Raw genomic sequence first — 23712 nt, forward strand, 5'->3', positions numbered from 1 at the left:
CGCAACATCTTACTAACTACTAACAAAGTTCAGGTTCTAAAGAAAGCAAGCATAAAGAATTACCTGCTCTGAATATTTTGGAAGAAAAAGTTACATGAAACAGCTTACTACACTAATTGTTTCAGCCATTGCAGCCCACGGTGTACTTTGAGATTTTGTATCTCCTGCCAGCAAACACACGTAGTCATTGAGGCCAAAGTTGTTTTTAAGAGGAAAGTCAAGGGTTTTTTCTGCTATAGGAAGCCTTGGATCTAACTACACAGGCTGTGGTAACTCTTTCAGTTCAAATCCCAGCCTTCAGAGAGATGTTCATCAATTTCACCTAGTTTCTATTTGCTAATTCTGAACTAAGTTTCTTGATGCTTTATTATGATCACTGACAGGCTCTTCTTCCCCCCTCAGCTTGTGCACAGAAAAAATGAGTACAACTCCTCTCTACAGAAAACCAGGTACTCCCTGCCTCTCTCTGACATAGGTGCCATAAAAGCAATTGCAAGAACATGTGCCACTCTTGTGTTGCTGCTCATTTTCTAAAAGCCATGCCTGAAATGGTTGCTATCCTCTGGATTACACCCAGCAGGTAATATTTTATAGGCTCTATTAGTGAAGTATTTGCATATAGAGGATCAGCTGACTTGTGCAACAAGATCTTTGTTCTTGTGTTGTCTGATGTCTGTGTGTGTGATGATGTCTGAAGCCAGGTTACTGAAACTGTTTATCAAGCTCACAAAGCTCGCAACACAGAATCCAGTAGTCTCACATTCACAGCTTTACTATCAATTTAAACTTTATTATTCAAATACCTGTACATATTAAACTGCTATATTTATTAGTAAAAGAGAAAATACATATTCATAAATGTTTTGGTCTAGTTTTATTTGATGACTCAGTGGCATCACTAATGTTTTCTATTTATGCACTTTGAAGATATCCAGGACTTCACACAAGAAAAGGCTTTGATATTAAAGCATCTTAGAAGGGTTGACTCTTGCCATTCAATAATATGCCAATAAGTTCTCCATGTCATACTGCATAAACATTAGGCACAAGTTCAAGCTTTCACAGCAGAACTGGAGTCTGTCCAATATGATGTAGAGATTTTCTGGTGTCCAGTGTGTGCTTGGCAAGTGGGCAGATGAAATTCCTGCAGCAGAGACAGAATCTTACCTGTGTATCCCCTAAGTGCCAAGAGCTCCAGGTTCAGCCACAACTTCCTCAGCAGGAACATCACTGCCCTTCAGACTTTGGGAAGGGGAGGCATTTTAGTAACTGCAATTAGAAGAGAGTTAAGCCAGAGATGAGCACATTATAAACCTCCTACATGTCTTTCTGTAAATAACTTAGACATTTTTATGCCCCAGTCATATTTTATACATTAATTCTTGAGGCTAAAAAGCACTTCCTGCCACACAAATGAATGCATACAATGCCATAGTGAGTATGGTTGTTATAAGCCATGACTGTCAGTTAAGAATGAAAGATCAGTCATTAGATTAATTTGTTTTAGCAATTACAACTTCTAGTGTGTTAGAAGTTGTCCACAGCAGTGGCCTCCTTCAGGATCTTCATGATGGAATTTAGAGTTCACAGAATAGACACTGTGCTAGAACACTGAAACGAAGTGATTGTGCTTTGAGCAAATAGGAAAATGGAAGTGTAATTTCCTCTTTTTAGTGAAAGATTAACACCCTATTTCCAGCAGCTGAGAAGTCAGGCATCTTATAGGTAAATTTCAGTATTATCAGCTCATTCCAAGAACAACAATAAAACTGGACTACATTAAATAGGTTTAAGGTGAAAGGCAAGGTCAGCCTCATAATTAAGATTATCCAGAAGTGGAACCAATCACAGAGAAAATGTCAGCTTACTCTATTTTGTACTAGTATTTGCATGTTTCAAAGAAGTCCATTAATTCTTTTGAACAAAGTAATTGGGTGTTATAATGAAATACAAAGGTATTTTAAATTTAGTTTTCTAAATTGCTTTCTGATTTGTCTTTCCTGCCAAAGGCAAAAGGTTCTGGTGCTACTATTCTCAGAAATATTTCTGTATTCCAGTTAAAGAAGACTTGGAATAACTGGATTCAAGGCAGATATTATAATTAGAAAGCTGCACATGTATAGGCCTACATATTTTAGGACTGAAAATACACATCTCAATCTGCTCAAAATCTATTTTCAGAGGTAAGAAAACCAAAAGAAATAAATGCACTCTTTACAGGGCAACTGTATCACCAGTAAACTGATTTTAATGTCACAGCAAACTGTGTGTGCTGTATGTTTCAACATCCCCCCTAAATTCTTGGAAGAATTTCCAAGAAGCTGCCTGACAGAGGGAATCACTGCAGCAGCTCTGGGCTGGCAGGACAGGAATGACTGCAGAAAACAAGCTGTGCTATGAATTCATTGTGATCAGACAGCCCACCAGCCTCTTTATGAGTTTTGTAGCACTACCAATACATTCTGGAACCAGGAATTTTAACTAAAATGGATTTAAAAAATGCAGCATTGAGTAAAACATGATGATTGCTGCCTACAGCTGTGTCTAGATGTTCATCAGGGTAAAAGCAGTTGTTTGGGGTTTTAACTCTCATGGCTTTGATTTGCATTCATTTTATCCTGTCTTCCTTCCCTAATTAAAGTTTTAGGAAGGTTTTTTTGGGAGCTGTGACCCAGCATCTCTGAGCACAGTACGAGTGAGCTTCCTGTAGGGTACTGACCCATAACTGTGAACAGATGTGCTGCTTTGAGGCAGGCAGAGGTTACAGATGTTCTGCTGCCAGAAAAGCAACGCTGTTATTTCAGCAGAGCAAGAGCAGCTCGGAGCACCTTGACCCATCCAAGGAACACCTTACCCTTTGCTTTACTGTGCTGCCAGGTTTTGCTTCTTCTCATACAACGTCGTGACGAGGCTTTCATGTGTGGGAGACAAGGCTCTTGCTGTTTATCAGGCTCTTTGAAATGTCCAGACGCATTGCCAGGACTGGGAAGCACAAGTTTTATTGAACTGACTCCACAGTGAACTCTCTTCACCAGGGTATTTTTTGCTTCCCCCTCTCCAGCCCCCCCAGTTGGTTTTCTAATAAAGCAGCAGCTGACTCAGCAGGTATGCCCTGATCTTTTCATTAGCATTTTAGGAAGCTTAGAGAACAGGGATGCTGTAGAAAGCAGCTTTTTCAGTAAAGGAGAGTGATGGTTTCAGGGGGAAGGACACCTTTAAAAAATACATTTTAGTAGTTTTGACTTGTATTGCTCCTGATCTAGTTCCTCCTTCACATTGAGGGGCAGAAGGAGGATTAAGGGGTGACCCTCTCTTTTACTCACAGCTGCCATTCCCATGCACTCTCCCTGGGAATACTGATTTTTAAGTCACAAATTCTCAACTCCGTTCTAGACTGAGAAAGTTTCAGGAAGATTTTTAAGATGGGGTCAGTCTGCTAGAAATAACAAACCTTGCCAAGAGAAAATATCCACGGGAATGAAACTAAAAATGTTTCTTGTGATTCCAAGGCATCAAGGCAAGAACCACAGCATTTCTTTTAAAGCTGAAAATTAGAAATAAATTTTTTATAAAAGCCACAACATTTATTCTTACCTATTGGAATTATGTGTAAGGGCTGCTGCTTCTATGTATATGAAGATTAGAAAGAGCTTAAGCTAAAAAGTTCTGCAAAAAAAATTCATCTTCTGTTGTCTATCTAAAGCATTTTGGGGTACACCTGGTAATTTAAGCAGTTCTACTCTATTTTTTGCTGCCAAGTTCTACATTTATCTTTGCTCACTTTCAGAGAAAATAATTAAACTATGTTTTCAAAGTGGCACAATAACAGATTATTTTAGAAGGAGAGTGATTTCCTTTCCAGACAATACTGCACAATTGATTATCAGTCTGAGTTAAAACATGGAACACAGGTGGTTTGATAATAAACCCTTATAAAATCAACAAACTGCAACGATTAAAGATTCAACTTTAAAAATAATTATTACACAAAATAAATAAAAATTATCAGCAACTAAGGGACATTAGGTACATATTAGCTTTTAACTGAATGAAACCCACTTGTTTGAGGAAAAGCAATCCTGCCCAGCAGCTTTGGAATGATTGCTTTGCAAAAGTGCAGAACAGCCTGGATTATTTGAGGGGAAATGTCGCTGCAAGTCCATCCTGTCCATGCCATTAAGAACATGAGGAATCCTAAACTGCAAGTGCTGACATATGAGCAACTTCACAAAGAGTAAGCTCAGCAAGAGGTGGAATATCAAGTTTTCTGACAAAGCCCTGCAGCTGCTCTGCCTCAGCTCCTGCCCCCTTGCTGCCCCAGCACACCTTCTCACCCAGAACTGCTCCTCCCCAGGAGCTCTGTGCTGGGGGAAAGCTGCTCTGGCAAAGTGGGGTGCACCTCTGGGGAGGCTCTGCAGCCCCTGCTCGGGGTGTAAAGCTGGTGTAGGTCTGGGGACACAGCTCCTGGGGTGAGCCCTTCATTCCACTGAGGAAGGGCTTTGTGTTTGCTGTGAAAACACATTAGAAATCAGCTCCTTCTTGCCTGGCAGTATTGGATTTGTACATCAGGAAGGTGTTAAAATAGGTCTGCCTTCACCCCTGAAATAGGCACTGATGCACACAAAGGACGAACAGGAATTAGGAGGAAAAAAGGAGCCATTTTAGGCAGTTCAGAGTGGCAGTTGTTCATGGTGACCAGGTGCTATGGTACTTCCACAGACACCCACAACAAGAATTGAATGTGGATGTTCTTCACCATTCATATAAAATTGAAATCCTGTGCCTGTGCTAAACATCACTGATTATATTTTTATTGTTTTAATTGGTACAATTTTATGATATGCATTATTAATGATTTATGCATATGCTCCATACAAAGCAGATAAGATTTGAGTTTTTCTAAAATTTGCAAAGTGCATATATGCAAAGTAGCTACATGACAGTTATATATCTTCAGTCCTGAAAAACATGTCACTTCAGTTTCATTTGGGAAATTCAACTGAATTTTTAAAATTTATTTTCATCTCAGATCAATGTAGAAAGAAACAATAGAAACCAATGACTGTAATGAGATGAAGAAAGAAACTATGGCTGCAGAACTCTCCAGATGCAGCCAGCTGTTATTAGAGATATTCTAATCCTGCAATCAACCCTTAGTCTCAGAGAACTAAACAGCTTTCTGACTGCAGAACTAGAGGTTTGTTGATTATGTCTTTGAACTCAGATAGTCCAAGTACAAAACAGCTGTTTTTTCACAAAGAAATCAGACTCACTAAAAACAGCAGCATGAAGAGACCTGATGGTTTCTGCTAACACCACTACTGCATGTAGCCTCATTAGGCAGAACCATCATAAGCAACTAGATTAAATGAAGGGTATATTATGGAAAAGATAGAATATTCTAACTGAAGCTGGTTTATATTAACTTGTCTTAATTGCAGTCAAAATAATGACATAAATTGCTAATCACATCACTTTGGATTTATAAAGCAGTACAGAAGTAAGAACAACTCTGCATCTACAGAGTCATGTAAGTATTTCTAAACTACAAAGATAAAAAGGAGGCTAGAGACAACTATCAAATGAACATGGAGCAGCTCAGCTCTGTGCTGGCAATGAGAGTCCTCTGTGTCTCTGAAACTTATTTATCCATTTAGGGTGATCTGTGACCAGTATGTTACTCCCTGTTACTCCTGAGGACGTTACAGGGTCCAAGCAGAAGCTGGCACTAAGATGTGAAGCAATGCAGTGCAGTGTGAAGAAGAGCAGTTCTGTGCTGATCATGAGTAAGAAGTGAAGTCATCAGTAGAATTGACTATTATGGGTGAGAAAAATTTGCTGGTGTCATCTAAGTCTGCAACCTTGACAAAGCCATGTCCTCAGTCATATAGAGAGTCAGCTTGTAAATATTCAATATTTAAAGTTTCCATATTCAAAGTCTAAGCTATACACAAAGTGCCATGAGACCAAAAATGTTTGCCATTCATATATAATTATTTATTAACCTGCTCTCATTAAGCTTGTTTGCTAATTCATGGTGATATCCTATGAATTCAGTAATTAGCAACTATCCCATTTCTTGAATATAGCTACTTGATTTAGAGAAGTGAATGAAAATTTGTGTGTAGGCAAAGCTCAGGAGCTCAGTGCAAGCCCAGAGCTCTGCTGGCTGGGCTGCCCAGGCTCTCTGGGGCTCTGGGCACCAACAGTTGGGGACAAACATCTGCTGTCATTCCAAGAGCTGCTCCTGGCAAGACTGACCTTGCAGTCCAAGGACTGATTTGTGTACAGAGGGCATCCTTAGTGTCTGAACCAGATCAACCCTCCCAGGGACACAGAGCTTTTTTTGGAAACTATTCTATACATTTTTTTTTTAATTTTATACATAGTATAGTAAAAATGGTTATAAATCAAGGGCAAGAGATGAAGGAAAGTCATTAGAAGTGGCAAGCACCTTTGTCAGTCAGTACAATTTCTTAGTCAGTCAGCAGATATATTATCATATCCCTCACCCAACTACAGCCAGGACTGAGGCTTGAAACTCCTCAGCAGAAGCACACACAGAGTTGTAAACTCTGCCTCCTTTCAGGCCTGACTTCCCAGGTCCCCTGGGAAGGGGAAGTGAAAGGCTAAGGTGGTTATTTCCATGCCCATTAGAACTTAGACTGGCAGCTTATGCACACACTGGCTTCCCCAGCTCAGAAAATGTGGAAAAATGTTTCGGAGACTGGGTGCCAGTTCACACTAACATTATTTTAAGTCTACTGTGAGCTACCAGCCTCCTTTATACAACATGAGTACCAAATACTAAGTTCAATCTAAAGCTCTGTTTAAGAGATGACAGGTAGGACATCTAGAGATTTCTCTTTTTTAAAATGAAAAATTAATTAAGATCCACAGCATACTCTTTATCAAAAGCATATTCAAACTGAAATTTTACCTTTTGAGGGTAACTCTCTTATTCCTTTGTTACAGTCTGAGAATTTGATTACCACATGGTTAAGACCCTTCCCCTTTACACTGACTTGAGTTGGAGTTCAGTATCTGGATCTGTGCCATGTTGCTCTCAGTTCATAAAAGCTCTGTGAGGGAGACCTCATTCCCCTCATCATAATCCTCCAAGCCTTCATCTTCATTATCCTTCTGCCTTGTAATGGGTTCAGGTGTGTGGTGCCATTCCTTAACTTGATGTTTCCTGTTTTATTTTGCAGGGCAGTATGTTGAGAATTGGTACAGATGTTAGAGTGTTAGCACCCACCTCAACACCTCTTCCCACAACAAAAAGTAACCAACCTTACATGAAATCAATTGTAATCAAGCTAACTGTCCATTATCCACTGAAATGGGAGCCAGGACAGTAAAGAGAACACCATGGCTGAAATGGGAACAAGAACAGTAAAGGGAAAGCCATGGCTGAAATGGGAATGAGAACAGTAAAGGTGGCACTATGGCTGAAATGGGGGCCAGGACAATAAAGGTGGCACCATGATTTACCAGCCATGCATGGTACACAGAGAGTTGTATGGGGCCAGGCAAGGCCCACCAGGATAATGGATAGTGGGAGGGAACTCACCCCTGCAGAGGAAAGGATTTCTGCTCACTGCTCTTGGCTGTAGAAGGAACCAGGGGCTGTGGCAAAGCCGCAGCCTTCTTGTGGACCCACACCTGCCCTGTGGAAAAAGCTTCTTGGGCCCTGGAATGTTGGGGAGAGTGCACCAGGCAGCTCTCCTTGGGTGTCCCTCAGGTCAGCACTGACTGGGCTCCACTCAGAGCAGCTCCCTGCTCACTCATGCATCAGTTTCTGTGCTGGGCTGCAAGCTTCAGCATCCTGCTTATGAAGTTGCCCACAGAAGTCTACAAACATTTTGCATTCAAAACAATGACACCTTTAATAAGTGATCTAAATGTCATCCTATAAATTAAGAAGAAGGTGTTCAGAAAAGCTAATATGTTTCCATGTTTCTGTTCAGTCATTTAGCAACAAGAAGATAGAATTAAATTCCATAGCTGCACTGCATTAGAAATGCTGTCAAGACTGGCTGAAGATTACTGATTCTGCTTAGGCTGGAATTTGTACAAGTAATGTTATCTAAAGAAAAAGCATATGATGGCAAATTGAGAAGCACAGAATGAAAACTATTAAAGTTTAACCTAACGGCAAAGTATAAAAAAAAAATAAAAATAAAAGTGAGACATTCAGCAATCCATGTGAACATGTAAGACACCCAAAGAGCAAACCAAATTCCTCTGACTACTCTTTATCAAGCCCTAGTAAAAGTCTATCTTCAGAGTATCTCATTCAATTATAGATCCATAATGAGTTACCTTCCCTTGATAATGCTGCATCTGTTAATTTATAATTCATTAAAGAGGACTGATGCTTGAGAACAATACAATGTGCCAATTTTCCAAAGTACAAAGTGGCATATATACAAAAGAAAATTACTTATTCAAATAATTGAACTCTATCAGTATGTATTATCTTACCATAGGCAGTTATTATTTGATATATACCAAACTTGCTTCTATGAATACTATTTAGATTATTTAGAAGTATGAGCAGTTTAGTTTGAAGAGGGTCTCAGACAATAAATTACCTTCACCTGCAAATACTCATTTTCAATGAGTTTTACCATTAAAATGAGTTTTACCAATGAGAATTACCACTTCTCACTGTACAACAATCATGTATGTTCCACAAAATACAACAAAAAAGAGTGATGGGGGAACAGTCACCTAACATATGGCAGCAACAGTAAACCAGAAAAAGAAAGATAATATTGGACAGCACTTTCCTCAGCTAAGAAATTCTGGGCCCTGTAGTTACAGCACAAGTGTAGGAGACAGGAAATCTGGGATTTATTCTGGGATCTGTCACAGATTTCCTGCATGGCTTTAAGAAAGTCCTGTGGGGTTAACTTCAGCCATGGGGTCTTGTTCCTCTGAGAGCAGCTCGTACCCATATCTCAACCCTCCTTTACAGTGTGAGCTAATTAATACTGAGCGAGCTGTTACTGGTGCAACTTTTGTACAGAAGAAACAGTAGAATCAGGTCTAATGCAGGTGAAACTGTATGATCACAAGCAGCCTGGGCAATAATAGCCCAAACACCAAGGCAGGCAACACCCCCCTCCCCACAAGCAGCCAGGAGGGAGTAAAAAGGACAAGTACTCCAGCCAGTGAGAATGCAGTTGTGACACTGCTGGAATCAGGAAACAGAAATTTATCTCCACTGAAAGGCAAGACTTCATTTCTCTACTTTCTTCCAAGCCTAAAAATTAAAGGGGGACATACAGGGTTTGTAATTTCTTGAATGACACCTCCTTTTCAGTTTTCACACAGAGTATATTCTCCTCATGCAATCCAGCTGTGGGAAACCAAGATACTCATTCCTCTAAAAGACACCTTCACATACTCAGCTAACTTAGCCCAGAGTTTTCAATTACAGAAAGCAGTATGATAACTTCAACTTGGGTCAGTTTTATTTCTCGGGCCTGCATGGCTTAATGTCTCAGATTAGAGCAAAGCAGAATAAATCTCACATGCTCCTGTTGAGAGCTCATACCCTTTTGGGTTCTCCTGGCTGGAGAGATGGTTCCCCTCATTCTCTGAGGACTACCCCAGAATTAAGATAACTAATCCACAATAAACCACTTTATGTTTTAGGTCACTTGCTGGTGCTCCCAGATGAGCCATTTTTATCTCCTGTGTTCTGAGCTATTTTGTTTCTACTCAGTGTTGCTACCTGCAAGGGAAATAAAACCTCTAGAAGACAGCTCTTGAGTTCAGTTAACAAGGACCTGGAACAAGCACTACCCAATTGAATTTCTTACCCTCTAGCCAATAGGGTCATTAAATCACAGCAGGTGTTTGTACTTGTTTCATGCTGTTAATAGATGCTTACATGCTAACCGAATTTGTAATGCATTTGCAACTTTTGGTTATTTATGGAAAGTGCAGTCTAGAAAAGCCTTGTTTTGAATTTGATCTCTGCGAAAAATTTATCAAACTTTTGTAGTGATTTATTTTATAATGTGCATCAAATCTTCAACTGAAGAATTACTTTTTGAGCATTCATTTTCAGAGAAAGATAGGACTGGAATTGGGACTTGGGTCATAAAATAATACTGCATCCCAATATCTTAAATCATCCTCAAGATGTGGCAAACATAGAGCTGTACCCACGTAACCCTAAATCACAACTTTTGATACAAATTGTCTTTATAGACAGTTCTGGGATTAAATTTCTAGGAGACCTGAAACCACATTCAACCACTGGAAATGAAGAACCTGGTTTCTCAAAGATATTCTAGCTCAACTGGGTCTGCTGGGCAATTGTGAGAAACCAATCACAGATGCTAACTGGAAACAAGTGACTTGTGATCCTATTCCGTCCCACAAGCAGCACAACTCTAGAAATTAAACAGGAAACAGGATAACAGCTTGTGTCCTGAGCTTAAGGTTGAGCTTTGAATTCAGATTTGATTAGAGATGGAAATACAAACCTTGAAATCAAAGCTTTTTAACTGAACAAAAATTTCAGGATACACAGCCACAGGTTGCTTTTCTCCACTGTAAGTCTTCTCCTGGAGTGGAGGCAAATCCCATCCCTACAGACTCCTGCCCTGCATTGAAAAGGTTGTATCTGTCTGCTCACACTCATCCTCTTCCTCCACAGCCCCATATGCAGCTCCACCTTCCAAGCAGTGTGCAGGAAGCAGAGTCACTGAGCAGATTCCAACATCATGCCAAACAAGCAAACCTTCTCCTGATTTAGGGTCACTTATCAGCCCTCTTCCTCTGCACTAGCTCCTACAGAGACCTACAGGAATATTCCTGTAACAGGTCTAATTATCCATCACAAGACACTAAGCATTCCACAGATCCTAACGAGGTACCACATCAAAATAAAGACAATGGGCTTTCCCCTTCCCAAAGGCTAGAAGGACACTAGAACAAAAATATTCTGCACATAATTCTTCTGTTTAAACCCACAATGACTCTAAAAATGTTGTCAGTGAAGATTTCTGACCCAAGATACAAAACCAACATCTTCCTACAGTCTACAGGTTTCAGTTCTATGACTCTTTGACATAGTACAGGCCATGCAAATATCTGTCCTAGTAAAATGCATCTAGTGCCACTTATTGTTCAAATTATTTTTTTCAACTGATGCTGTATTAGAATCTTTAAGAATCTTCTCAGAAATTTTAACATTTAAGTTTATGGTAAAAATATCTTCTCTGGTGGAGTTTAAGATGCAAGACAGTCAAATCTCTAGGAAAAAACAAAGATTTTGAAATATTTCCCCTGTAGGAGATGCATTTTCTGTAAGTTTTTATATTCTCTTTTCCAGAATTCATGTCCATCTATCTACACGAACCCTGCTCACCTATATCCACATTTTCTAGCATGAGATTTCCTACCTGTCCCCATTCTTGAGTTTGTTTTAAATGCAGTTATAAATTACCTGAGGCTGCTCTTACTGGCCTACAAGTGGAGTTCCCACAGTCACAGACTGTCAGGACTCAGCTACTCCAGCTGATGGGGACACTACAGAGACCCTCCTTCAGAGCAAACACTCCCTGCCCACATTCCATTATTTCCCAGGAACACCAAAACCAGGTTCCAGTTTGAAAATACAAAATGAGAGAGACTTTTCACATCTTCATTTGAGATTAGAAAAACAAAGTCTTTATCTTATTGTAGTTCTATGAATGACTCAAACTTCTGAAACAAAACATTGAGTGCTGTTCTTTAGCAGCCTTGGTCTGTCTAAAGCCTCTTGGAAAGACTTCCCCACACTTTGCTAACAGAAACAACAGAAAAGCCTCCCAGTTACGACACTATCAAATTTGGGGCATGTCCTTTTCACTGTGTTTGTGGGCCTCTAATGCTGACACATTTCTGAGAATACAGGACAACAAAAACACAAAAGAGATGCTGAAGGTGATGCTGCAATTATGGTTGGGTCATTCCAAGCATGGGTAAGAGGTTCAGCTCATCCAGAAGGGATTAGCAGACCACATTGTTTACCATATAAGAGAAAATGCAGAGAGTTTTTAATAAATATTTTTCAGGCTGTTGCTGCATTTTGACAACAATGTAATTTTGTTAAAATATCATAAGAATAGTTTATTATCTCAGAGCATTCCTTCAAAATCTAAACTGAGTTCCACAGAGCAGTTCCAGATAATTGACATCAGAACAATGCCCATCTATTGTTCATCCTAGAAAACTGGTACCTCAGAAATAAACTCAAATTAACAATCACAAACATTAAAAATGAAAAATCTCCTTCAAAAGAGGAGAATGTGTGACCTAAAGACAACAGTCAATGACTGGGTAATATGTTACCACAGTCCTGTCTAAATTATAGTATTGTAACTGCTTTGTTCTATGCTACATTTCCAGATATTTTTATGTTATAGCAGACAGCACCTTTAAAATATTTTTAATTTTTTTCATTTACTATGTCTTTATTGCCATGAAACAGGCCCTCAGTCAGAGTAGATTCTTATATATCATAAACTTCAATAGAGGTTTGTCATTTTTTGCCAGCATCTTATATTATGCATTTAGGAAATTACTGAAAATCTTACACAGCTCTTCTAGGAAGTAGAGGAAGCATAATTACCTCTTTTTAATTATTGCACTTTGGCTTCCTTGGATTATTTGTTTAGCATGAAGATTTGTTTATGTTCACTGATACTTTGGTTAAGTTTATTCTTAATTTATTTTAATTTGATGTTCCAAGCATATTTTACTGAACACTCCCTGTAAGACCTTCAACTGTGGCCACCCATATCCTGAAACTTTCTCTCTACCTAATCCTGCCTTATGTCATAACACAGTTAATATATATATATATATATTTACAAAACAAAATTTTTCCAGCAAAATATACCAAGTGTTTTGTATGTTATTTCAAAAAGCTTGTGTAGCATTGCACAGTGTGTGTGTGTACATAAATATGTGCACTTGCTAACCCCCCTAAGAACACGCACAGAGCTATTGTTGAAAATTTTCATTAAAACTGTGTAAAGGAAGTCCATCTGCCACAGCTCAGGATGTCCTGTTTCTTTGAGGGCCTTAAGCTATTGCTTGGCCATTTTCTCACTGAAAACATAAGTAGGAGACTTGAGGGCATTTAATCTGCTGTTAAAACAAACTGATTTGGAAAGGGTGTTTTGAAGAGTTTCCCCCAGCAGCTGAGAATCCTGAGGAATGGACACCTCCCCAGACACAGCACACTCAGTTCTGTGTCCTCTGCACTGGTGTCATCAATGGGAAGCATGGGAGGAAAATTCCTTCTGTAAGGAGGGGATATAATCTGGTCACTGAGATAACCTCAAAGGACAGCTTTGTTACCAAGCAATATCTGTGCCCTGCTTGTCTTCAGGGCACACCTGGAGGGCCCAGCCAGGCTCTGGGGGCTGCAGTTCCTGCCCTGCCCCAGCCCCTCAGCACAGCTGGCCTCCCTGGCAGAGGGAAGGCACAGACACCCTTGGCTTTTAAAGGCTGGGGACACAGCCTGGAGTTAGTATGTGCTCATGGTATGTATCTGCTTGCTTTGAGACTCATTGCTTTGCAAGAGGATGGGGACTGTGGCCAGTTTGGATTCTGGTTTTATTTTGAATCATTGCAAGAAAACCCCAAAAGTTCAAACCTCAGGAAAGTTCTTTCCTGATTCATTGGGTGTATTTTGTTTTACTGTTTTACCACTCCTCACCAAAATGTTTGGCTTTAATTCAACAGTTGATCTGTCTGCAGGAAGTCCCAAATCTCATTTCCACTAAACAAGGGCTTTCCTTGTTTGTGTTCCTCATTGAGAAATAAAAGATTGTAGCCACGAGAGGTTTACACTTAGACACAGTAATTAGGATGGTTTTGGTGGGGACTGGTGTCAGTCCCAACCAAACAAAACCAAATGCCATAGGGATACGCCCTATTATCAGGAAAAGAAGAGGAGGACAGAAAAAGACAATGGGTGGGAAAAAAGGAAGTGCATGAGGGGTCAAAAATGTCAAAATAAAGCACCAGTGGGGAAGATGAAGCAGAGAAACCAGCAGCAAAAAAGAGACCAGGGGCACAGAAGGGTCAGTAATAAAAGCCATAAATATCTTAGTTTTCCCATCCAAGCTTCCTTTCCCAATGGAATGACTGCTGGTGTTTATCACAAGACAGCACTGGATGCTGCACTAGGATGGAGAAGGCAACAGGGAGAAACTGGAAATCAAATGTCTGCTCTGGACTCTGCCTCTCTTTTTGGGCACAGAAAGCAGTATTGCCTTTCTCTGAGAAGAGAAAGAATGAGAGAGTGCACAATGCAACAGGAACCACAGGCCACGGATGCCCCTTCAATTCCACACGAGCACAGCTGAAACAGCCTTTTCACCCTCCTGCCCCATAGGCAGACACACCTGCAGACACAAACCCTTCCTGCCCTATGGAGAGCACCCCAATGGCAGAAGCAATGGAATATTCTGGGATGCCTTAGGGAGAATGGCCACCCCTAACAGCCTTGGTGGCCCTCACTATTCCATATTTCCCTCTTGTCTGAATAGGATTAATACATTCCATGCAAATTTCCTTGAGAAATTATTTGCCTGTCTGCAAAATGAGATCATTTAGCCTGACAAACATAGGACACCAATTTATCTTGATAAAGAGTGAGCCAGACAGGCTGGTCAAGAGGAAGACTGAAAGCAGTAGGACAGAGGTAGGATATGACATGGGAAAGTGGCAACACACCTCAAGGGGTTCAGCTGCATCCCCAAAACACACAGTCTTTTCTAGAGAGCCTGTGCAGGACCAGGCCCTCCAACAATTGTGAGCTGTGTAAGGGCAGTGGTTTTGAAGCCACTTCTTCCCAAGTCATCCAAAAGCATTCAAACACTGATGGACCAACAGCTGTGGCACTGCTTGTCTTCAAGATGACTCTGTAGCTCGAAATGGAACTATAAGCCTGCTATTGCCACCTAACACCTTTTGCTTTTACCTGAGTTTCAAAATGTCCATTCTCACCACTGCCACGACACCAAGTAAAAGGTTATTTGAGGAGAGAGAGCAGGGAAATATACTGTCATTCCTCCTTCCTCTTTCACAGTAAGGAACATGTTGATCATGCTAGGAACTGAAAATTCCACCTTCTGATAGATTAATCGATTGGACAGCTTTACAGCAGACCAAAAAAGGGGTAAATGTTATACTCACCAGTCTAACTCATTAAGAAACGTTCCTCGTGTAGTCATAATGCAGGAAAAAGAAAGTTTGTAAAGCTTTGAGACTGCAAAAACGGAGCATTTACACATTATAATTGTTTTCATAATAAAAAGGCAATATTACAAATATTTTTGAAACATGAGGATTCTCTCACGTGTTGAGACTCTCACTACTGCCGTTCCCTGGATGTCACACAGCCACACTGCCATCTAGCGCCCGCGGCCACACCCGCAGCGACAACTGCGGAAGGAATCCCAGATTAGTCCACAATACCAAACACGGAGCAGTTTTGGTTTTTGTACAATAAAACAATTGCATCTGACAGATGATAAGGAAGATTTTTTTTCTTTGTTTTTGTAGGACTGAGAAAATTATGAGGAGAAAGCAAAAGAATGACTGACCATAAACAATGTTGAATTATCATTAGTAGAAAATACAATCATATTTAGAATATATGGTAAATTGCACATATTGTATCAGCATTTAGAAGTTTTGTTGGGTCTACAGCTTAAAAAGAGAGAAGAAAGGAACAAGGAAAAGTGTCAGCAACTAATTCAAATGATGCTCTCCTTTAGGAGCAAATACTCAGTCCTTCAGGCAGAAATGTGCATAAAAAAGACAGTTAATTCTGGGCTCTGTTACACAAAACCCTCCAAGCAATACCCTGCTAAATTTGTATGTATCAATCAAAAACTCCATGTCTCCCTGCAGAATGAATGGTATTTGGCTGGAAACAATTCTGCTGCAGTAGAGCACCCCGGAAAAGTGAAATTACCTCAGTGCTGCCAAACTCTGCTGTAAAACACCCTTGGATTGGCTGCATCTCTCTAATACCTTGTAAGGTTTAGGAGAGGTCCCTGCTGCTGCAAAGGCTCAAAAGGGACAGAACCCAGGTTGTTTTTCCATGCAGCATTTAAGATCTTTTCAGAGTCAATTCCTGAACTTCTGTGTCACAAACTGCTGAGCTTTTAATCAAAATTCGCAAGAAAATTATTGGCTTAGTTTAGCGGCTGTTAAGAAGAAGAAAATGTTTTTAGGGAAGGTTGGAACAGAGGGAACAGGAAAGTCTTAGATCAGTTTTGGGCAGATATAAAACTGCATCTTGAGGTTGCAATCAGCTGAAAAGCTGTGACAATCTGGAGGTTTGCGGCTAACAAAAACCAAGTTCTGCTTCCATTTTTTCCTTCAGAGGGCCTGGAATTCAGTGGTTCCCTCTGTGACTTAGCTCAATAATCAAAAAGAAAATTGATTCATTGTTTCCACTTGGGTAATACACTGAAGTTGTTTATGAAAGGATAAAATGTGTGCAATTGGAGTGAGTATAAGAGGAGGAATCAGAGACAGCCTGCCCAGAAACAAATAAAAGGGAAGACCAAGACATGCCCTTTTCCTGTGTAGTTGTCAAAAAATTAAATAACTATAAAAGATCTAACCAGACAAAAATACTTGGACTTCCAGCACTTTTCACTTTTTTACTTTAATTTTCAGTCTACTTGCTTGCTGTAGGGTTGTTTCTTATCCCCTTCCCCAACAATGAAAGACTTCCCTGCTCTGTGTGTCCCACTCTCATCCCTCTGACAATAGGAACACCCTGCACTGTACACAGGGCAGAGTCAGGCCTGTGTTTTATGTTTCTGTCACTAATATTTCCCCTGCCATGCTGGGCTGTCTGCTGGCTTTTTTTCCCTTAAAGCGTTTAATAAAACCACTACTAGATTCCTCTAGCTGTCCAGCCTCATTATTTGTTAAGATGTGCAAATGTGCCTTACAAGATGCCAGCAGCTGTTTCACCCCAGTGTACAAACCCTGACACGTGTTAGTGCCCATCCCATTTCTGCAGAATGCCCTGGGCAGCATGCAGGAGAAAGCCCTATGGAATCACAGGGCTCTATCCTTAAACACTCTGAAAACCCACAGAAGCATAAATGCAATTGCTTGCTCAGAGCACAGGTTTAAAACAATTTATGAAGAACATACATATATATTTTGCCACAAATACAGCAGGGATAGCACCAGGTGAATAATTTTTTATCGTGGCTCTTCTGGAAATCATCTGGTGACATCTCATTCTCCAATCAGAAGGATGGAAGCCTTTCTATTTAGCTCCAGCAAGCAACCTAATAAATATCAAGAGGTTTACTTGGAAATAAATGGGGGAAATAATCTGGTAACAATTTGACCAAATTAATTATATTTCTGTTTTGGGTTCTAGAATATTTTTTGCTTCCTTTCTACTTAAGCAAATCAGCTAGAACAAACACAACAGGCAAGTGTTCTTGTGAGTTTGGCTCTTCACTATAGAGCTGAACAACCATTTCTTCATGGATCCAAAAACCTTCCTATCAAACAAGTAAATAGAGCTGTATGGTTACCATATAAAAATGTTTCTGCTTAAAATGAAAATGCAAAAAACATCGGATTTTTATAAGTTTAACAGGAATGGCTAAGATTTTAACTGACATTAAATTCTTCTAGCTCTGCTTCTGTGAGACAAAAATATCTTTTCCTTTCTGAGGATTTTCTTTTACTTATTTGATCCTGAAGAAAAGATAATGTAGATTTATGTGTTGTTTGTCCTGGAGAACCCAGCTGGTTTAGCTTTTCTGTCAGACCCCCAGGATCCCATCTTTAAAATTACTTTTTAAAATGCACAGTGGGTTTGCCTAAGAAAATTTAATTTATATTGCAGTCTGGATCCAAAGGAAAGAAAAAGAAAAAAAAAACAAAAGGAAAAAACCAAACACACAATCACATCACCTTTAAAAGAGGGAGAATTCTGTTTTAAATAGTGTGATATTGGTATTAAATAGTTTAAAAAGTTGGCCCTATCATGCAGGCTATTTATATATATCTGATAGCAAGCCAAAGGTACACATTGCCCTGATTAACAACAAAGTAAATTAAAAACTGAAGACTGTTAAATAGCAAACTACAGGAGCTATTTCCACAAAAAATTAATTTGGGGAAAGACAAAAGAAGAACCAAGGTGACAAAAATCCTAATAAATCCAATAGAATTCAAAGTAATATGAAGACAGAAAGGCTTAGGGGTACCATAAAGAACAATTAGGAGACATAAAGAAAAATAATTGCATAAAAGGAGAAGTGAAATTGTAAAAGAATCCCATACAGATGAATCTCAGAGGAAAAAAGAACTTGAGAAGGGAATGGCATGCATTTAAGAGTGATTTGTTGGCATAACCAAGCAACAAGAGGGTGTAAAGTAACTGCTCTTTAAACTGGAAAAAAATAACAAAATTATAGAAATTAAACCAGTTTTGGGGGAAAAAATGTTGCATTTAACTGCTACAAGTCACAAGAAGACAGAACTATTCACCATCTGAGGCAATTGAAGAGTGGTTTCCCATTAATAAAATCAACTCTTATAAGAACAGGCTGGAGAAAACAAAACTTGGCCACTACCACTGAGTGGTATGAAAACAGTTTATGATTAGGAGGATGTGCTCCTTTGCCAGGTAAATTCACTGGTAAAATAATTAAATCAAAAACCACAAAAAGAGGCAATAGCCCAGATGAAACTTGGATTAAAAAAAGCAGGAAAACCAGACCTCCAGGCTTCTTTGTGAGGATGACAAAACATGACAAAGTAGACACACAGGAATTAGATTTTTATGAAACCTTCAACAACAGGCCAGGCAATATACACAGCACACGTTTAGGTTTAATTTGGACAGTTTTGGTTTCAGAAGATTCTCTCAGGTGTCAGATAACAAATAAAAACAGATAAAAGTACAAATATGAGAACAAGGTATTGACTACTTGTGCTAGCAACAGGAGAAAAGGAAAATACTATAATTAACCTTGGAATTGGAGAGTGCCATCTTCTCCTAATTTTCCTGTGCTCAGAGAACAAAACAAACCAACAAATCTGCTAGGATCATTGCTCTGTTCTTCCCCTGTAGAAACAAAGGGATCAGACACATCCCACCTGCCCACACATAACAGTTTGTGCTGCACACCAGATTTAGCTCACAGTGCCCTGGCAAACACTTGGATTCAGAAGGACACGACTTGAAAAAGTGATGGAAAGTAGAGGGAAGTTAAAAACTATTAAGAATGGGAAAAACAACAACTACTGAAACCATACCTTACTTTGAATAATAGTGAATATGTACTATTATTTCTTTCCTTGATAATTACTTTTTAAAAGATAAGCATTACAAGGGGTGAAAGGAATAATAAAATTAATTTGAAAAATAGGGACTCTTAATTCGAGCCCACTGAAGTTAGGAAAGAACTTTAATGGGCTTTGGCTCAAGCCCTTACAGTGTAGCAAAGAAAACAATATAAACTGAAGTGGGATTTATATCCCCACTATAAATAATGTATGTAATCTCAACTACTGGGGACAGTCTTTGTGTGTATCTAATTTATCATTATAAAGTGAGATGATGGCAGCTTTATGCGAGACAGAGGCAAATGTGGGTCATTAATGAAAACAGTTAATTTACATGAAGTGCAGCTCCTCAGGCACTCTCCTTGCTCTAAGCCCTCGCTCCTGCCCCACCGTGGCTCACAGGAACACAGCACGGGAGCTCGGGGCAAGCGCGGCTGAAACAAGACCCAAAACTGAAAATAAAGGGCACGGATGATCCTTCCTGCTTTGTCATTTCCCCTTCGAATTGGAAACACAGATGCCAAATAGTCACGGCACAAATAAAACCTCCAAGGGCATTTGGTCTTCAGCCTATGCTGACTGTGAGCACTTGCTAGAAGTGACAGCACGCAAGGAACAGCTCTGGAAGCCTTTGCGAGGTTTCCTCAGTCCCTCTCTCTGGGGCTGTTTGCAGCAGCAGAAGGCAGCTGGCACACAGGGTGAGGATGCTGCAGCTGAGCACCTGAAATACAGTGAGCAACTCTGGAAATAGGCAATCCTATTGAAAATGACAACTCCGATAATTTTAGCAAAAACTACCCACTCCCTCAATGTACATGGTGAAACAAAACCAGCCATGTGTAATATTTAATTTCTTTAAAAACTAATTTGATTATATAATGAAGTTTGTGTCATCTCTCTTATGTCAGCACTCTATATCTTCCCTGGAAAAAAAAAATTCAGACTAATCCATGCAGGTTTAGCAAAAAGAGCTTCCAACCTGGTCCATTGTGCCCTTCAGAAAAACGTTCCACAGGATTGCCAGATTTTTTTCTTATCTGTAACAAGAGAACCAACCATTAATTTTAAAAAGATCACATCATCAACTGTGTACACATGCACACCTTGACCAGGTTCACTCTGTGTTCTTCACATAACAATTTGATGCACAGTTACCAAACGTGACAAGTTGTATTTTTCTCTGTATTTTTTCCAGGAAAGAATTCTTCCTTCCAAACAGCTTCTCACTATTAATTTGACGTATTTATGGCTCAGGAAGACCAGTAAGCTACAGACCCTTATTTTATCAATTAAATATGCAAGGCAACAACATGAGCTTCTAAACTCCTCATTTGTCTCTTCTTTCCCTGAGATGTCAACCAACTGGTGCACTCTCAGCAGCCATCTGATCCTTTTGCTGTCCTGAAACTGCCAATGAAAAGGAAATTAATGCCGACTGTGCAGGTGATTTTGTATTGACACTTTCCCAATAGTATCCAGACTTGGACCACCAGTGTGTATCACTGGGGACATCCACCCATCATCAGATGGTTGCAATTTTCCAGCAGCAACTGTCCTGGGATGCATTCAAAATAATACAAAAGCTCAGAGAAATTCTTTATTTCATCATTGATATTTACACCACCAATTCTTCAAGCTACATCAAAAACTACATCAATATAAAATATTCTACTTAAAACTGTTACTTCAGTACAAATTTAAACCACAATAAAATATAACCAATATAACCAATCATAAATGATCCTACTTTATAAATTATGTTAACCTGCTATACTTCCATCTACAGTATAGTTAGTTAATATTTCTTTTCATCCCACCAGCCAAAAAGGTTAATCCTCACACCAGCTGTTACTACTCCAGTACAGACTGAATGTGAATTTAACCTCTCCTGGATATTGCCCAATAAATTCTGTTGTTTTTCTAAGCACTTCTGTGAATTAAAATGGACGTTGGCTTGCCATCCAAACTCATGAACAGGTCTGAAGTGGCTTTTAGGCACGTCGCCAAATAACTTCCCAATTCCCTTATAGGGTATAGCTCTCACTCCAGAGATCTTCCGTGCAAGAATGGAAAAACAACACCTTCTCCATTTCATCAAAATTATTTTTCATTTTCTTAGCATTATTTAAATAAATTCTGTGCAAAATTACATTAAAATAATATTAAGGGTTTATTTGCCCACTGCAGTACCGAGTAATTTCAACTCAGTTGTAGCAAGGCAAATATGAGAAGAACATATCCTCCTGCAACCTTCCTGACAAGGCCAGGATATTGAAAATCCTGAATATTAAATTCAACCCAGAGTACGTGCTTGGATATAAGGCTGAGAAAAGAAAGGCATACTCCCCAGTACAAAAAAACCAAAAAAAAATATTATAAGAAACAAATACATTTTTTAAACTGATACTTAACTTTATTCTAACTAAAATCAATATATGTTAAAAAGGCTTCATTTTCTCACAGATTTCAAGCATCATTTTCAAAAGCAGCATAACTTAGACTTTGATCTGGCAAAGCAATGAACAACTCTCTAAAGTTTGAAACAACTGGAGATCTACAGAACATAAGCACATTGCTTGTGTCAGTGGGAAGGCATGAGCCAGCTTACACTGGTGGCTTTGAACATTCTGGAACTTGAGGCATTCCGGGCTCTTGGACAGAGACTTGCCTGCTGATAAGAGAATCAGAGAATAATCAAGATTGGAAGAGACCTCTAAGATCAAATTCTGTTTCACACCGCCCTAAGCACAGTCTGTGACACTAAAATTCATAATAGAAGATATACAGACCAACTAGAATAAATAAAGTCATAATAAACTTTCAACCCCTTAAACAGGCCAGTTATAAGAAGTCAGTACCCCTTCTTCACTGATCTTAGAGCCAATATGTCGTAATTATTGAGTACAGAGCTAATTTTGGCTTTATGGTTTAGTGCAGTTATATATTTCCCTTCCTTTACAAAAGCGTCAAAGCTCCTGCACATGAGGGCAGCAATTCCTCACCACCCGCGGCAGTGAAGCGCGGCCGAGCAGACGAGGCCAATGCCCAGCACGGCACAGGCGCCTGACCGGAGCCCGAGTAGCACAGACAGAGCCGCGGGGCTCAACGCGCGAATTCCCAGCGTGTTTCCCCGCACTGTCACCGCAATTCCACCGTTTTTCCTACTACGGACACTCCCTGCTAAGGAAGGGAATGTAACCCTTCTCCGGGCCCTGGGTGGCTGAGGGAACCGGGAACCCGCAGCGCTGCTCCGGGCCCTGGGCGGCTGAGGGAGCCGGGAACCCGCAGCGCTGCTCCGGGCCCTGGGTGATTGAGGGAACCGGGAACCCGCAGCGCTGCTCCGGGCCCTGGGTGATTGAGGGAACCGGGAACCCGCAGCGCTGCTCCGGGCCCTGGGTGATTGAGGGAACCGGGAACCCGCAGCGCTGCTCCGGGCCCTGGGTGATTGAGGGAACCGGGAACCCGCAGCGCTGCTCCGGGCCCTGGGTGATTGAGGGAACCGGGAACCCGCAGCGCTGCTCCGGGCCCTGGGTGATTGAGGGAACCGGGAACCCGCAGCGCTGCTCCGGGCCCTGCGCGGCTGAGGGAACCGAGCACTCTGCGCTCCTGCCGGGGCTGTGCCACAACCGCAGAATGGGCTCCGCGCCATCACCAGACCCTCAGCAGCGCTTTAATGGCACAAAGGCGCTGGGAGCGCTTGGAGCAACGAAGTTTTAGCCCGTTCCCTCGGGGAAAGTGCCGGGGGTCTGCGTGTCTCCCCGACTCCCGCAGGAGACTCAGGGCAGACCTCAGCAATCTACAGCTTCCTCACGAGGAGAAGCAGAGGGGCGGGCATTGATCTCTGCTCTTGGCGACCAGCGAAAGGACCCGAGGGAACGGTCTGAAGCTGAGTTAGGGGAGATTTAGATTGGGTGTCACGGAAAGGCTTTTCACCCGGAGTGGCTGGGCACCGGTCACAGCACCAACCCGTCTGAGTTCAAGAAGCATTGGCACAACGCTTCCAGGCTCGGGCCGACTCTCGGCACAGGGTGTGGCTGCTGTGCAGCGCCGGGAGGAGCCGCGCTCGCTGCTCGCGGTGGGTGCCTGCCCCTCGGGTGCCCGCGGCTCCGCGCCTCCATCTCCCGGCGCGCCGCGGGGCGGGAAGGGGCGGGCGCGAAGATGGCGGCGCTGGGGGCGCGGGGCTCGGCGGCGCTGCCCGCGCGGCTGCGGGCGCTCTGGGCGCTCCCGGCGCGGCGGGCGCTGGCGGCGGATGCGGGCGGTACGCGGGGGGACCGGGACTGCCCCAGCCTCGGGGCTCGGCCGCGGTCCCGTGCGGAGGGGTGCGGGTCGGGCGGGTGCGGGGTCGCGCAG

General features: G+C 41.2%; 1 protein-coding gene across 3 annotated transcripts in view; it reads left to right on the plus strand.

Moving 5' to 3' along the window:
* Positions 1-23497: 23497 nt before the first annotated feature.
* Positions 23498-23712, plus strand: part of MRPS22 (mitochondrial ribosomal protein S22) — a 403791-nt gene continuing 403576 nt past the window's right edge. For all 3 annotated transcript variants that reach the window (XM_079315420.1, XM_079315418.1, XM_079315419.1), the window contains exon 1: positions 23498-23620. In XM_079315420.1, coding sequence (XP_079171546.1) covers positions 23521-23620 — 100 coding nt within the window. In that variant the 5' untranslated portion in view covers positions 23498-23520. The remainder of the gene's footprint in view (positions 23621-23712) is intronic.

Source organism: Erithacus rubecula, assembly GCF_903797595.1.
Source record: "Erithacus rubecula genome assembly, chromosome: 11".
In the NCBI taxonomy this organism is placed as follows: Eukaryota; Metazoa; Chordata; class Aves; order Passeriformes; family Muscicapidae; genus Erithacus; species Erithacus rubecula.